The 15340-nt window shown below is 42.7% G+C and overlaps 1 protein-coding gene and 1 long non-coding RNA gene across 4 annotated transcripts in view; one reads left to right on the top strand and one right to left on the bottom strand.

The window, feature by feature from the left end:
* Positions 1-15340, bottom strand: part of TMEM163 (transmembrane protein 163) — a 108118-nt gene that overhangs the window by 68898 nt on the left and 23880 nt on the right. For 2 of the 3 annotated variants that reach the window (XM_083583097.1, XM_083583098.1), the window contains one exon: positions 6490-6673. In XM_083583097.1, the coding sequence (XP_083439223.1) occupies positions 6490-6541 (52 nt within the window). In that variant the 5' untranslated portion in view covers positions 6542-6673. Of the gene's footprint in view, positions 1-1124; positions 1817-6489; positions 6674-15340 lie in introns of those variants that run through there. The other variant, XM_083583096.1, reaches the window with a different exon arrangement.
* Positions 364-7506, top strand: LOC310748029. Its single transcript, XR_014541068.1, has 3 exons — positions 364-1004; positions 2586-2716; positions 6627-7506. It is a non-coding gene; the product is annotated as an uncharacterized lncRNA (long non-coding RNA).

Genomic DNA, 15340 nt, shown 5'->3' with positions numbered 1-15340 from the left:
TAAGAAGGGGTGTGGAATGGGTAAAATAACATGCTTTCTTTGCAGTCAATGGGGACGCCTGTCTGCATTGTAGTGAATGCATTTTAAATTGCATTTTGAAGACTGGGTGGTTCAACACTAAAGAAAAGGCTGGTGTTTCTTTGTTTAAGGCTGTCAGTGCTCCATTTCTTTTCTAAAATAAAAAAGAATGAGTGAGCAAAGAATTTAACTGCAAGGTTGGCAAAATAGATTGTGTTAAGTGTGTGTGGTGTGTGTGTTTGTGTAGAGAGAGAAAGAATTAAATATGAAAGACAAACCAACAGCACAAGCTTAACCTTGTCTACTCTGAAGTAAGTCCTAATGAATTCAATGGGACTTACTCCCAGGCAAGCAGAGTTAAGATTTCAGTCCAACTATTAAGAAGGGTCAAGGAGGACTGAGAATGGTCATTCAGATGGCTGCTGCAGGTGATAAGACAATGGACGACAAGCAGACCAGTTGTGAGGAAAGAACAGCTAGCGGTGGAGGAGACAGACCACGGGAGGTCCATAGATGATGTATGAGAAGCAGGAGTGGCTGAGGAAGGTGAAATACAGGAGGCAGGATTCAGCAATGGAGGATGCACGGCAAAAATGGGTCTATAGGAAGGAAAGGGCGGTAAAGGCATGAAGGGATGAAGTGTGGGGTCTTGGCATGATATAGCTGGTTACAAGAGCGACGTGGCAGAATTTAGTGGGGTTAAGAGTAGCGATTTATTGGTCAGCGAGGTAAATTAGAAAGTGCTAGGACGTCCGTGAGGGAGATATAGAGGCGAGCGGGTCGGCTGCAGAGACTTGGCCGGACCCGGGATGGCGAGAGAGAGAGAGAGAGCGAGAGCGTGTGTGCTAGGCGCGTAGAAAGGAGCCGGCCATAGGGGTGAGGTGATTGAAAGAAGGCTTTCCTAGAGAGTCGCCTGGGAGCGGTGGCTTCGCGGTGGGTCGGTCCTGTTCGACGCCAACTTAAGGAATCTTTCGGGAGCCGGCCAGGTGCAGGGCGCGCGCGGGAAAGGAAGAGAAATGGGCGCGTGACAGGAGCCTGGTTTCTGCAGGGGGGGGGGGAGAGGAGAAGCATGTTGTTGGGAGACGTCACTGGCCCCAAAGACTCACCTCTATCCTCCAGCTCTTCACTGAACTGCACGTCCTCCCCGACGCGCAGCGTCTCCGCTGGCTGCGGGTCCCGGGCAGGGTAGGCTGGCGGGGGAGTGGTCCCGGGGGGCTGCACGATGGTGGGCTCGGGGAAGCTGTTGCTGCCGCCGCCCAGTTCGTCTCCGGACGTCTCCATAGTTGGGCAAGGCGGTAGAGACAGCAGAGCAAAGGAAGAAGAGGGCGAGGCGGCAGGGGACGCCAAGCCGTGGGAAAAGGCGCGCGCGCGCGGGGAAAGAGACGCCGAAGCTTCCTTCTCACGAGCCAGGCATGCAGCGAGCGAAAGTGGCCGTCGCCTCGCCTCGCCCTGGCCGCTCCTCCTCGCACATCAACTGCAGGTGGGACCCGCCGGCGGCCTCCCCGGTCGTTCGGCTCCTCCCACCGTCCTCGAGGCGGACGAGAGCGCGCCCAAACTCCCCACCCCGAGCTCCGGCGTCGGAGGGGCTCAAGAGCTGGCGGCGTCTCTCCACACTCGGAGTCCCAACAAGCCTTGCCTAAAACCTCCCGTTAGCCGAAGCCAATGCTAGGCTGCAGTTAGCAGGAGACACTACACCTCGTGTTAGCACGAGTCTGAGCTCCCACCCGCATCATGGGAAGTTTATGTTTAATTCAACTTGTGCGCTGCCCTATTATCGAAAGAGGTCTCGGTCGCGGCTGGTGGAAGCAGCGCGCTCAAGCCGCAGCCACCCTTTTTAAAATGCTATAAATTAAAGGAGGAGAAGGAGGGCTCTCCGGGCGTGTGGCGGTTGTAGCAGCGATTGCGGTTTAAATAAAAACAAAAAACTATCTCAGCCCGACCTTGCTTGTTTAAAGAGATGCAGCGCAATCTATAGTATGTTTACTCTAAAGTAGGTTTGGTTGAGCACAGTGGGGCTTACTACCTAGTGTTAGAGTTGCAGACTTACCAAGGAGTAAGGCTGCAATCCTAACCCTATCTACCTGGGAATAAACCCCGCTAAATTCAATAGGACTTTGAAGGCATGGTTAGGATTGTGGTGTAAACCCCACTGAATACAGTTCTTCCCAGAAATCCTGAAAATCTGGAAGGACCACAAATCTTGAGCCATCCCATTCTCAACACCTCTTGCTTCATAGATTGGTAATCCTTAGAAATTTTGATATGTAGCTGTACAGCTTTGGCCAGAACTCAATAGGGGAAAAAACAATCCCAGAAAATGGATGTCTATGTAGGTAGGTTTGAGGCCTCATACTGGTATACAGTCTGATTTTGTTGAGACACCATCCCTATTTGCAAACATTCACAGTACACTTAAGAGGGGAGGAATTGGAAGGGTAGCACCAGGTGTTCCCCCTTTTAAATTCATATACATTGATCAGAGTGTTTTCACAGTAGCCGTCTTACCAAATGGGTGTGTGACACATGGAAAGTAACCCTCAGACCACAAGATTGCACCTGAATTGCAGGATATGAAGCACACCTTCTGGACCCAGCTGCTAAGGAGGTTAGACATGTGGAAGGGGTGAGAAACAACTGTGATTCCTACTGCTCCATTGCATAAGCAAAAACGTCCACATGCTGTTAAGGACTTCCTAAGGTGAGTTAATGTGATGTTCAGAAAAATACCTGTTAAAAAAGCCACAGAATGGTCCCAACACAGATTTGTGGGTGGCTAAACATTTTGCTAGAGCCTATGTGATGGGTTAGCCTTATCCACTCAGGAAAACGCATCACAAAGGCAATAGGAAAAGGGGGGCTACATATAGGGACTAGTGAGTAAGCCCACAAAATAAGTGACTATGGGAAGGGACTGAAGCAGGCAAGGCTGCTGATGGACAAGTAGAAAGATAGAGTGGTGGGTTGGGCAAGACCAGCAGGGTCTCCAGACCTTTGGCTCGCATTAAAACAGGAAAAAGTCAGTTACACATTTTTGAAGAAAGTTACGAGTCCTAAAACCTGACTCATTTGAAATAAATTAGGTTTCCTCCCTATTGGGGGAGTGGAATGCAATATTACAGTCACTTCTTACCAATTTTTCATCACTTAGCTGTTGTTTATTAATATAAGGTAAAGGGAAAGGGACCCCTGACCATTAGTTCCAGTCGTGACCGACTCTGGGGTTGCGGCGCTCATCTCGCTTCCGGGTCATGTGGCCAGCATGACTAAGCCACTTCTGGCGAACCAGAGCAGCACACGGAAACGCCGTTTACCTTCCCGCTGGAGTGGTACCTATTTATCTACTTGCACTTTGACGTGCTTTCGAACTGCTAGGTTGGCAAGAGCAGGGACCGAGCAACAGGAGCTCACCCCGTCGCAGGGATTCGAACCGCCAACCTTCTGATCGGCAAGTCGTGTAACCTTAAATATTAATTGTTTGGTTTTAGCCACTATGGGAGAATGTTATCAAACAATTACCATAGTTGCTAAAACCTCAAGTCTGAGAACTTTATGGCAAAACCAAACATAAATAGATAATCTGACCAATATACAACCAAAGTCTACTAAAATAAAAGGGCTTTTAGTAACAGCAAGAAAGGGAGCCAACCAAACTTCATGGGACAAAATATTCCATAATCAAGCTGCAACCACTGAGAAGACTGTTTCATCCCACTTAAACATGCTTCTACCCAAGTGGAACCCAGAGAAGACCCTTTCCATCCAATTTTCAGCAGGCAGGGTGATATGGAAGGAAGCAATCTGGACTTATGTCATTTAGGGCTTTGGAGGTAATTGCCAATGCTTTGAATTGTGCCAGGAAAGAAGTTGGTAATCAGTACAATGTGATCTCAGAGATATGCACTCACCAGCGTCCTTGCAATTGCATATTGGACCATTTGAAGCTTCTCAAGACTTTTCAAATAAAGCCCCATGTACTGTGTGTTTAATTAATCCAGTCTAGTTGTACCTAAGGCATGTTTTTTCATGCAAAGTTATAGCCTCCTCAGAAATGAGCATAGCTGGTCAAATGCTCCTGGCTACATCCTCTATCTGGTCTTCCATTTGTAAAACTGAGCCCCAAATACGCCCACACCAGATTTTAATTACTCCAAAACAAGCTGAAACACTGTTCCAGAGACTGTCTCTTTCTTTAGCATTTTTAGATGGTACTTAATACATGCCAGGATTAATAAAATGTTTTCAACATTTGAAATGCATGGTTTTCCCCTCAGATTTTTATTATTATTATTCTATGTGGATTGTTGGAAAGGGTAATTGGAATTATTTCACAGATTTATGCACTTTAACTTAGTAATGAACCCTTTAACACCTTAAAATTCCTGGTATAAAATGTTTGTTTTGGATATTAGGTGAATACAGAAATGGCTTTTAAAGGGTCTGTATCTGGCAAAAAAGGCTAAGGCATGTGTCTCTCAATCTATTTCCTATTTCCTATTGCTGTAACAAAATTATTATAATTATAATTTATTTATACTGCCCTAGTCTCTGTCCTCCTATCCAGCAACACGAGAAAGGTTCTTGTCCATTGTCTCTGAAGTCAGCCTTAACTACGGGTCCTATTTATGAATGAACACAGGCGGCTTAGATTGAGCTGAATAAGAGGTTAGTCTAACCAAAGACCACTAATTTCAACTTAGTAAATTCTGACCACATCAGAACCCCTGACATGTCAACAGTCCTCTTTTTATTAAATACATCGTTTCTGCTGAGCCTTTTAGGGTTATTCTTCCATTGAATCCACCTTATGTCCATCCTAATCTGTATTGAGTGTATAATATTAGCCCTATACCTAATAATAGCCATATTTACCTCAATACCAACACTCCAACTATTGCTATTATACCAATTCTACTCCTAGCAATATCCGCCTTTGAAGCTGCAACAGGCCTCACCCTTCTAGTCAGTTTTGTCATCCATCTGGTAGGGGAAAACTAAGAAATATCCAGTTTATGCCTTTTCCAGATATTTCCCTGGCTTGAATATGTGGTTAGATTGCTCAATTGGTAGCACTTGATCTCAGGAGCCTCATACTAGGCAAAAAGATTTCTGCATTGCATGGAGTTAGACTAGATGACCCTCATAGTCCCTTCCAACTTTGCAATTCTATGATCTGTGTACTGTTTTCTGCCTAAGATCCTCTCTTATGGAGGCTAATCTCATCCACACACACTTCCTAGTACTCATATTTAAAATAAATAGTTTGAAGTGGACTTCTGTTTGCCTTCAACTGAAGCTAGTCAGGATCAGATCCCAAGTACTCATCAATTATTTTATTATTTGATACATCAACTAAATATTTGTGATTTGATTGTTAGCAGTTACTAGATGTGAAGAATAAAGAAAAGTGGGTTTAAAAATAAATGTAGTTCAAATCCATCCTTTTGAGCTTGTCTGAATGAGGATGTGGATGGTTTTCTAAAGTCAGCAATTTTCATTAATGGCAGAACTTCAGCAATGCTTTTACAGCAGCCATTTGGGACCGTTTGTTAGTGACTATTATAACAATGGCTTATATATATATAATATCTCTTAATCCTAAATACTAATCCTTGAGATACATTCAGCTGAGCTTTCAAATATAAGTTTATTAAATAGGGAAATGGAATCGAGGAAAAAACATTAAGGTTGAGCTAGAAGCTGGTTTGTTTTAAATTTTCAAAGACCTATGCATATTAAATGTTTATTTGATGCGGCGGGGGGCGTATTGACCAGTGGGACAAATATTCCTTGTGACAGGATGCAAGTGTAAATATATGGTGACTGTGTTCTTTATTACATGTTGTATTGCTGTTAGTATTGCAGTATTTCCCTTGATATAGGAGGAGGACACTAAAGCAGGTACAGGGAGCCTGTGGCTTTCCAGAAGCTGCTGGATTACAACTCCCATAATTCCTGAGCATTGGCCACACTTGACTGGGGCAGATGGAGGTTGCCTTCCACCCCACCAGCCCCAATGGGCACCTGCCACTGCCTAGGAGTAAGCCCCACTGAACCCAATTGGACTTACTTCTTAGTAGACGTGTATAGGATTGCCCTTTGTGCTGTGCTTATACCAGGCTTCCTCAGTCTCGGCCCTCCAGATGTTTTTGGCCTGCAACTCCCATGATCCCTAGCTAGCAGGACCAGTGGTCAGGGATGATGGGAATTGTAGTCTCAAAACATCTGGAGGGTTGAGGTTGAGGAAGCCTGGTCTATACAAAGGACTATAGCAGATTGCATCCGTATGTATGTATGTATGTATGTAATACTTACTATACACCTATAAAAAAAACTTTCAAGCTGTCATACAATGAAGTTGTGATGGACACAAGTAATTTTACTCTCAAAACCAGTTGCAAACATGTCACAGCATGCCACTGAGGGGTTGACTACATCATAGTAGTAGCAAGATTTTAACAAGTCTTGACTTACCAGGAAAAGGTCTGCTGGAGAACACTGAGTGGCTTGTGAAGAAAAAATGCATCTTCAACCATCATCACAGCCATGGAGTAATCTTAATGATGAGCTCAAACCAATGTTCAGTTGTGTTCCCTCCACTTGGATTCCAGATGTTTCCAACTTGGAGTGGTGACTTGTGCCCATTGGAACTGGTGGGCTGGAAGACAGAAAGCCCAACAGTAGATGGAGCCAGAGCCAATGACAGGCAGATTCAACTATCTCTAGTTTTGTCCACATCTTTCTCCCTGCTGAATTTTATAAGGACAACACTGAGACCGAGGAGGACAATGATGGCCATTGACACCCCCTGATCAGGCAGATGCAGGGAAGACTGAGGTTGATGCTCCACTAGCCCCAATGGACCAGCCTGTGCTGCCAGTTTGCTTCAACATCCTCAGCTTAAGTGCATACCAAGGAGCAGTAAGGCTCTGCTAAGCAAGAGATGTTGCTTTGGAGTGATCCTGCCAACCACCTGAGTTATCCCTGTATTCCACAGATCAACCAGAGCTTCAAGAACAGCACCAGCCAATGCCACCCAAGCTGGAAGATTCCCTCAGTGCATTCTGAAATTCATCAGAATTTACCAGCTTCCAGGAATGGGCTATCCAAAAATCTGTTATCTTTACTTGATATTTAGATTCAGTCTTATGATCAGTGGAGTTTCATTTGTTCCCTAGGAAGAGTTTTGAAGAAGCACATTAAAAGAGAAGGGGGGACGGGGATAGAGGCTGTTATGCAAGCAAACCAGAAAAAAATTCCCCAGGTGTGTTTTAGAATATGCGTCAGGTAGTTTTCTGTTGACAATTTTTATACAGGTCATTATAATACAGAGAAACCAAATGTTGCATCACAGGTGCCTGAAAATGGTTTGTTTGTCTTTCCACATTGCTCAGTTCCCTAAGAGCACACTTACCACTTTAGTGTATTTTGATGCTAAGTGGTCAAACAAGTTTATTGCTAGTCATTTACTTTATTTCTTAGGACACTGAAGCAGAAACAGCCCTGATTTGAGGGTGCTAAATGTGCAACATGTTAGTGTAGTACTTTCTGTTTTTTGCCATAAGCAATGGATATGGTGTTTGTCATCCTATCAGCTTACATTTATTTTTAAAAATGTTTTAAATCTTCATCGTAGTGATTTTAGATATTATTATTCTCGTTATTATTTCTGCTTCATATTTTTAAGAACAAATCTGAAAGTTTACAACACATTAGAACATCAAATAAAACAATCCAGGATAAAACATTACTAAAGAAAGTAAAATATTCTCCTAAAGGTTTCAAAACAAAGCATTACAAAGGAGGTTGACTACAGAATGCACATTTAACACAGTAAAGATAACAGAAAAATTATCTTAAACATTTCCAAACAAAACATTAATTACCGTATGCCGATTTAAATGTGCACTTTATATTTGACTTCTTTTAGTTATGTTAATAACTAAAAGAAGTCAAATATAAAGTGCACATTTAAATCAGCATACGGTAATTAACAAGAGAAAACATATTGTCATAAGCATAAAACAAACCTGCTGCTGTTGCTGCCAATCCTGCCAGTGGTGGTTCATGGCAGCTGTAGAAGCTCAAGCTTGATGACCGGGGTCTGCACTAAGAGACAACCAAGATGTTATCAAACTTCGTTAGAGTAACAGGAAATGCAAGTACTGTACTGTGCTCCCAGTTAAGTGAGGTTAGGTTATTGTAGCCATACTTCAAGTGGACCCATTAAAATCATTGGATTTCAGTTAGCCATTTAAGTCCATTCACTTCACTGGGTCTATATTGAGTCAAATAACACTTCCTGTTTCGCAGTCCGTATCATCATCAAAAAATAGGATTTTTTGTAATCTAACCAGGGCCGTCTTACCCATAGGTGCTAGGGGTGCAGGGCACCTGGATGCTGGGCTCTCAGGGGCGCTAGGCCAAGAGTCCAGGGCCCGAGAGCTGAGTCCAGGGAAGAGCCCGTCCATCAGTTGGAGCGCCGTGGCGGGCTCTTCTGCTCAGGCAGCTCTGCGCCGGGAGTTTGGGGGCGACTGAGCCAGCAAGACACTGAGGCGGCTGGCCAGCTCCCCCCTCCTGCACACCTGGGACTGGGCAACCTAGGATGGGGGGCGCCAGCTGGATCTTTGCACCCCAGTGCCGCATATGCTTAAGACAGCCCTGAATCTAACACAAGGAGAATGAAATGTGCAAGCACCTGATGCAGAAACAATATCTCCTTTCACTGCAACAGAGCTTTTAAAGAACAAACATCTCCAGTTATGAACAGATACTACAAAGGCCAATTGAGTACTTTGCTCGAGGGACCTCACATGCAATCAACTTAATTTATTTTAGTGGTCACTGTGAAATGTAAAAAATAAAATAAAAATCCAAACATGAGCTCTGGGCGTTGTTTGAGAAACTGGGTTGGTATTATATAGCTCTAGAAATTAAATATCAAGTGTGGCATAACTGAGAAAGTTTGACATAACATTATGAACCTCAGAAAAATGGGCTGTCACAGAAAAACCCTTTAATATTTTTTTTAGAGATGAAGCTTTGAATTCAATGGCTGTGTTCACAATTCATGTTAAGCCATAGCTAATGTTCAGCTGTGGTTAACACAAACTAGCAGGGTGCTAGTGTGTGGTACTCAGAGCTCCCTGCCTCACTCATTCCTTACCAGCCTCTGGAATGGAAGCTTGCGAATCAAAAGTTCCGTGGACTTTTGGTAATGACAAATCTCTCGCAGTGCCACAGTACCAGGCCTGTAGCGATTAGGTTTCTTGACTCCACTAGTAGAGGGAGTGCTTTTACTAGCAGCTTTGGCAGCCAACTGTTTATGTGGAGCTTTGCCACCAGTGGATTCACAGGCAGTCTGCTTGGTACGGGCCACTTCCCTTTACTTTTTCACTGTCAGGAATGGATCCTTTAAAAACATTTCCGGTCCTATCAGCTGCAAGGTACATGTCCCACTCCTTCCCCAACAAACCCACTACTCGATCCAAACTTATTATGATAGAAGTTTTTGGGTTAAGCTCACAAGGGTCTTGGTGGTGGTGGTTTTATAACAAGTTTTTTTTTACAAAACAACAGCAGCAACCTTCCTTGAAATTCCAAATTGTTATGCCTGCTTATGAGGCCTAATCATAAGTTGCACACATGACTCTTTCCAACAATGGAACGCTTTCAGAAAGCAAAATGGACAAATCTTGAAAGTTACATATGAATGTACATTTGCAATGTGCAACATAGAACAAAGTCATATAACATTAAATAGCAGACTTCTTATAATTTCAGAATGGTATTTTACAGCTCTCATGTTGCTGAAAATGTCAATGTCCTAAAAAAATTCCCAGTTCCTCTGGACCATATACTAATACTTCCTGCCTGTCACCTCTGCCTATCTGTCTGTCTGTTTCCATGAAACGTCAAGCCACTAATACCCCCAAATTTCTGATACTCTATTATATAAGTTTAAAATTGAAATGGGGCTATGAGGACATGCTTTTTAAAATTATTTTTATAATATTTTATATTCCTGTGGTTGGCTTTGTACTTTTTTAATTTAAAAAGTTGGTATATAAATCAATTAAATAATGCAATTGGTTTGAATAATCGGGGGGGGGGGGATGCATTTGAGGTTCAAAGAAAGACTTCTCATATACCAAGGATGTCTCCTGTGCTAGTTCAGAGCTGCCGATTCAGAAGTCATTGGTGAAGTCCAGCATCCATTAAATTACATAAGAAAGGTAGGAGAGTTAGGATAATTTCAACACTTTGAAGTATCCAGACATCCCCAATATGAAATATATATAGACATCGCCAGTATGTTAATTCTCCTACAGCTGTTTGTGTAATAAGTGGGGGAAGGGTGTCACTCATGAATAGAGGGAATGACTTGAATGCAAAAATTACCAGGTTCAAATCTCAGCATCGGGGAAAGAGAGGCACTGCTCTAATGTCCTGCAGGATTGCTGCCAGTCAGACACTGAGCTAGATGAGCCTGACATCTAGGAAGCCGTCCAATGCACAACAGGTGCATCTTAGTTGTTACTTAACTATATTTGTTACTTAGCTATATTTTCATTTTACACTGTCTGCTGCTTTTTAAGACTTCTCTTTTAGCTGTTCATCATGACCTTCTTGACCAGGGGTCAGCAACCTTTTTCAGCCGTGGGCTGGTCCACCGTCCGTCAGACCATGTGGTGGGCCGGACTATTTTTTGGGGGGGGGGGGAATGAACGGATTTCTATGCCCCACAAATAACCCAGAGATGCATTTTAAATAAAAGCACACATTCTACTCATGTAAAAACACCAGGCAGGCCCCAAAAATAACCCAGAGTTGCAGTTTTTAAAAAGGAACACATTCTACTCATGTAAAAACATGCTGATTCCCAGACCGTCCGCGGGCCGGATTGAGAAGGCGATTGGGCCGCATCCTTAGGTTGCCTACGCCTGCTATTGGCCTAGGCTTTAAAAACAAAACTAGTGTCTCTTCTGCGTGCATCACCTGTCCTTAAAAATGTAGCTTCCAAATCATTCAACCTATTACTTTAGATTCTGCATCTCTTAGTTTCCATCTCTTGTTTTGTCAGGCTGCTTGTTCCTTCCTCTCTTCCTCTTGGCACCACACTTGTTAAATTTGAAAAGGATAACAGCAAAAGTGCCATAAACACTGAGTGTGTGACTTATGCTGGCAACACTCACCCACAAAGCCTAATTTGCAATGGATTAACTTGCCCTTAATTTTCATTTAATTAAATGTGAAAACAGCACGTGGTATATGTACCTGTGAGAATGTTTTTAAAAATTAAAAAATTAACAAGCTTTTAGAAATCTAAACAAGCTGCCACAAGACAATGTCCCAAGCTAGACAGGCTGAGCTAAATTCAGAATTTAGAAAATGGTTACTGCTGGATACACAGCAGATGTGTACCTTTTTGTGTGCTGCATCCTGTTCAAGGCTTCTCACTGTTTCACTGCTACATTGCTGCACAAAGCTTAAGTGAGTGAATTCGATTCATACCTTAACCTACAGCATCAGGCAAACCGAATCATCGGCACTTAAATTAACCTAGATGGAAGAAGGAGCAAATGATACAGTTTAATCTATGTAATATTTACGTGGAAGTGACAGCCCCTCTGTTCAGTGGTCCCAACTTCACTGTATAGGATTTCAGTCTATACAACTGAACATGACTGTGTGCAGATATAACAGCAGCAACAACAACAACAACAATTTATTATTTATACCCCACCTATCTGGCTGGGTTCCCCAAGCCATTCTGAGCGGCTCCCAACAGAATATTAAAAACACAATACAGTGGTACCTTGGTTAAGTACTTAATTCGTTCCGGAGGTCCGTACTTAACCTGAAACTGTTCTTAACCTGAAGCACCACTTTAGCTGATGGGGCCTCCTGCTGCTGCCACGCCGCCGGAGCACAAATTCTGTTCTCACCCTGAAGCAAAGTTCTTAACCTGAAGCACTATTTCTGGGTTAGCAGAGTCTGCAACCTGAAGCATATGTAACCTGAAGCGTATGTAACCCGAGGTACCACTGTAAAATATTAAACATTAAAAACGTCCCTTAACAGTACCACTTTGTCTCTGCCCTGATGGCTATTATAGGTGAGTCAGAAAAAAAGATAACCTGAATGCATGATTTTGTCTTCTACTCATCATTAATTTGTAAATATAAATTTGCTGAGATTCAACTTGGTTGGTTGGTACTGAAGGTCAAAATATTTCTGAAATGCCAACATCCTTTTTAAAGATGAAGTGGAAACTATGAGAGAGAGAAATTAACAATGGTATAGTGTTTCTACACAAAATATTAGAGCATTTGATGAGACTGCTGATTGGTGCTGTCACACTCAGGGTCATCCTTATGGGCTTCCTATTGGCACCTGGTTTGCCAATATGAGAACACGATGCCAAGCTAGATAGGCCTTTGACCTGATCTAGCAGAGCCGTTCTTATGTTCTTAGACATACGTTCTTAGGAGTATTGGTTGCATTTGCAGTACAGTGGTACCTCGATTTAAGAACTTAATTCATTCTGGAAGTCCATTCTTAACCTGAAACTGTTCCTAACCCAAGGTACCACTTTAGCTAATGGGGCCTCACACCGCCGCTGCACAATTTCTGTTCTCATCCTGAAGCAAAGTTCTTAACCCAAGGTACTATTTCTGGTTTAGCGGAGTCTGTAACCTGAAGCGTCTGTAACCCAAGGTACCACTGTAGACTGATTTCCCTAGTGCTTCAGCAAGCCACATGTTCACAGATTAGCACACCAGATGGGTGCTGTTAACAAAAAACAGTGGTGCTACTAGTCCAAACAAATATCACAGTAACAGTAGTACCTAACCAGCCATTCAATTTCTAGCCATTTCTACAAGAAAGCACTTATTTGATGTACTTATTGTGTTGCTACCACTCAGGTTACTCGAGGAACTGCCACCTAGAGGTGCCTTGATTTAATCAAACATAAAGGCAGCCTCAAATGTTTGGTTAGGGGCTTTGCCACTAGATGGCATCATCCATTAACTGCAAAGATTAAATACCTTCTGTCATGACCTTAAACTTGACAGAAAGTAAAACGTAGTGGACTATATATTTTTAAAGTTATGTGCTTCTTCACTGTATCCTGATTCAAGGTTTTCTACTGAAGATATGAGATAGCAATAACAAAACAAGCACACACATGATGTAATCTCTGTTGTAAAGCTGGAATTATATACACATGCACACCACACAGCAGCAGCTCAAAGGACTAGACCATTATTCTTACGGATTCTCACATTATACACACACACATACAGAGGGAGAAAGGAAAGCTCACAACCAATGACTGGGTTAAATCTTGTTTCATCTGTTCTATGAAGGGCAACATTACAGAACAGGCATGTGTTTAGGGTCCTTATTGGTGCCACCACATCAATCATGCCAGCTGCATAAACAAATCAATAATCAATTGGCTGGTTCAGTGGATGATACTTTCCCCCCATAAGGTGCACAAATCCAGATTTGTTACTTTGCCCTAAACTGGCCTCAGGTGGCATGGAAACACCTTTTCCTGCCATGCAGAATCAAGCATGCTCTGCTGCCTAGTCACGTTCCTTGGCTTTTTCTCCATAGCAACAACATTTGCATTGCCTCTTCTCCACCAGATTATTTTGTAGCTCTCTTAATCACTTAGTCTATCTCCACAATAAGCTTGCCTTGAACGAAGATTGTTGGAGGGTTCCAATAGTTTTTATATCCATTCTCTTTGTTCATTCAAAGAAAGAAAGAAAGAAAGAAAGAAAGAAAGAAAGAAAGAAAGGGATTTGCTATCCTTGAAGCTAATTGAAAGGGCAAACTAGATCTTAAGTTAAGCATGTGATTGGACCTTGTGCACTTGGTTTTTATTTCCTAAATAGCATCCAGGGAGGATGATTCAGCTTGAGACCATGGCTTGTGCAGGGGCAATGTAACTTATTTCTTTCTACTGCAGTTTCATTCAAGATTCCTTACCACCTGCAGCTAGCTGTTTGCCCACTGGGGTGGATGTTTTTAAGCAGAGTTTGGATGTCATGGATGCTTTAGTTGAGATTCCTGCATTGCATGGGGTTGGACTAGATGACCCTCAGGATCCCTTTCAGCTCTACGATTCTGTGAAAATATTCATTACTAGCAAATATACCTTATTAGACTAATTCATATTATATACTGCCTGACAGGGTTCATTGGACAAAAATGTTGCAGGAGAAGGAGATTTTCCAGTAATACAGTCACTCACTATGCGTAGACTGGTAGAACTAAACCTAAGCAGAAATGCTTAATTCATTTTGCAAAATTAAAAGCAGAGCTTTGGAGGTGTTTTTATCCATAGGCATAGACAAAGGAACTCATCCTTAGGAAACAAATCTGTTAACAGATGAGCAAGCAAAGCCCTCTCAAACTCCCCTAATAGATTTTATACATTAAGAGGTACGTATCTCAATTCTCTGAGTGCCAGTTCTTATGTAACCAAAATGGCATCATCCACACGCTACAGGCAGACTTGGAGAAAACCCAACATGTGAAGAAACCTTTCATGAGGAAATCCACAGGAGGAATATCTCCCCACTACCCCGCAAAAAAGTAGTGCAATGAAGACTGAGCATGCTGACAGTTGTCGGTGGGAATGGAAAACTGCGGGCACAGGGATAATAGAATGGAGTCTCTGAAAATACTATTTTATCACAGGTCCCACTTACAGAATTTATATGGGGGGTGCAGACGGGGAGCACCATGATAGGACTGCTTTGTTTGTTTATTACATGTATATGCCACTTTCCCTCCATTTTGAGCATTCATTCTGATATGTTTGAAGGGAGATTAGATGCTGTTGGCTATTTATGAGCATTCAGTCTGATTTGTTCATGGGGAGGCAAGATGGCATGCTATCACTCTTTCTACTGCAGTTCCCCATACTTTCCTCATTCTAAAAACTCTGATGTCTTGTTCTAAATCACTTTTCATTGTGCAACCTGAATTAGCCAGTGTGTGACTGAATCCCACCTAAAAATAGCAACAGTCTGGAAATGCCACATTTCTTGTTTGTTTTTTGGCAGGTGCATTCTGTAAAAAGTCATTGATACAGTGCTTTAGTGGTGGATTTATACTGGATCGTTCACACATCAATCCACTTTATTAGTTGTTCTGCGAGGCTTTCTTGATTGCTGTATGAAGGGGTAGCCTTGCACTAGACTGCAACAAAAGTGGGACCCCAACCCCCCTCCCCCCACTCTGGTATATTTGTGGTATTAAAAAGTTACAGGATTAAAGAATGAAGTTATAGGACATGCACTGA

The sequence above is a fragment of the Podarcis filfolensis genome, assembly GCF_964270895.1.
Source record: "Podarcis filfolensis genome assembly, chromosome: 1".
Taxonomy (NCBI): Eukaryota; Metazoa; Chordata; class Lepidosauria; order Squamata; family Lacertidae; genus Podarcis; species Podarcis filfolensis.
Note: the sequence above shows the minus strand (reverse complement) of the source record. Positions and strands in the feature narration are given on the sequence as shown.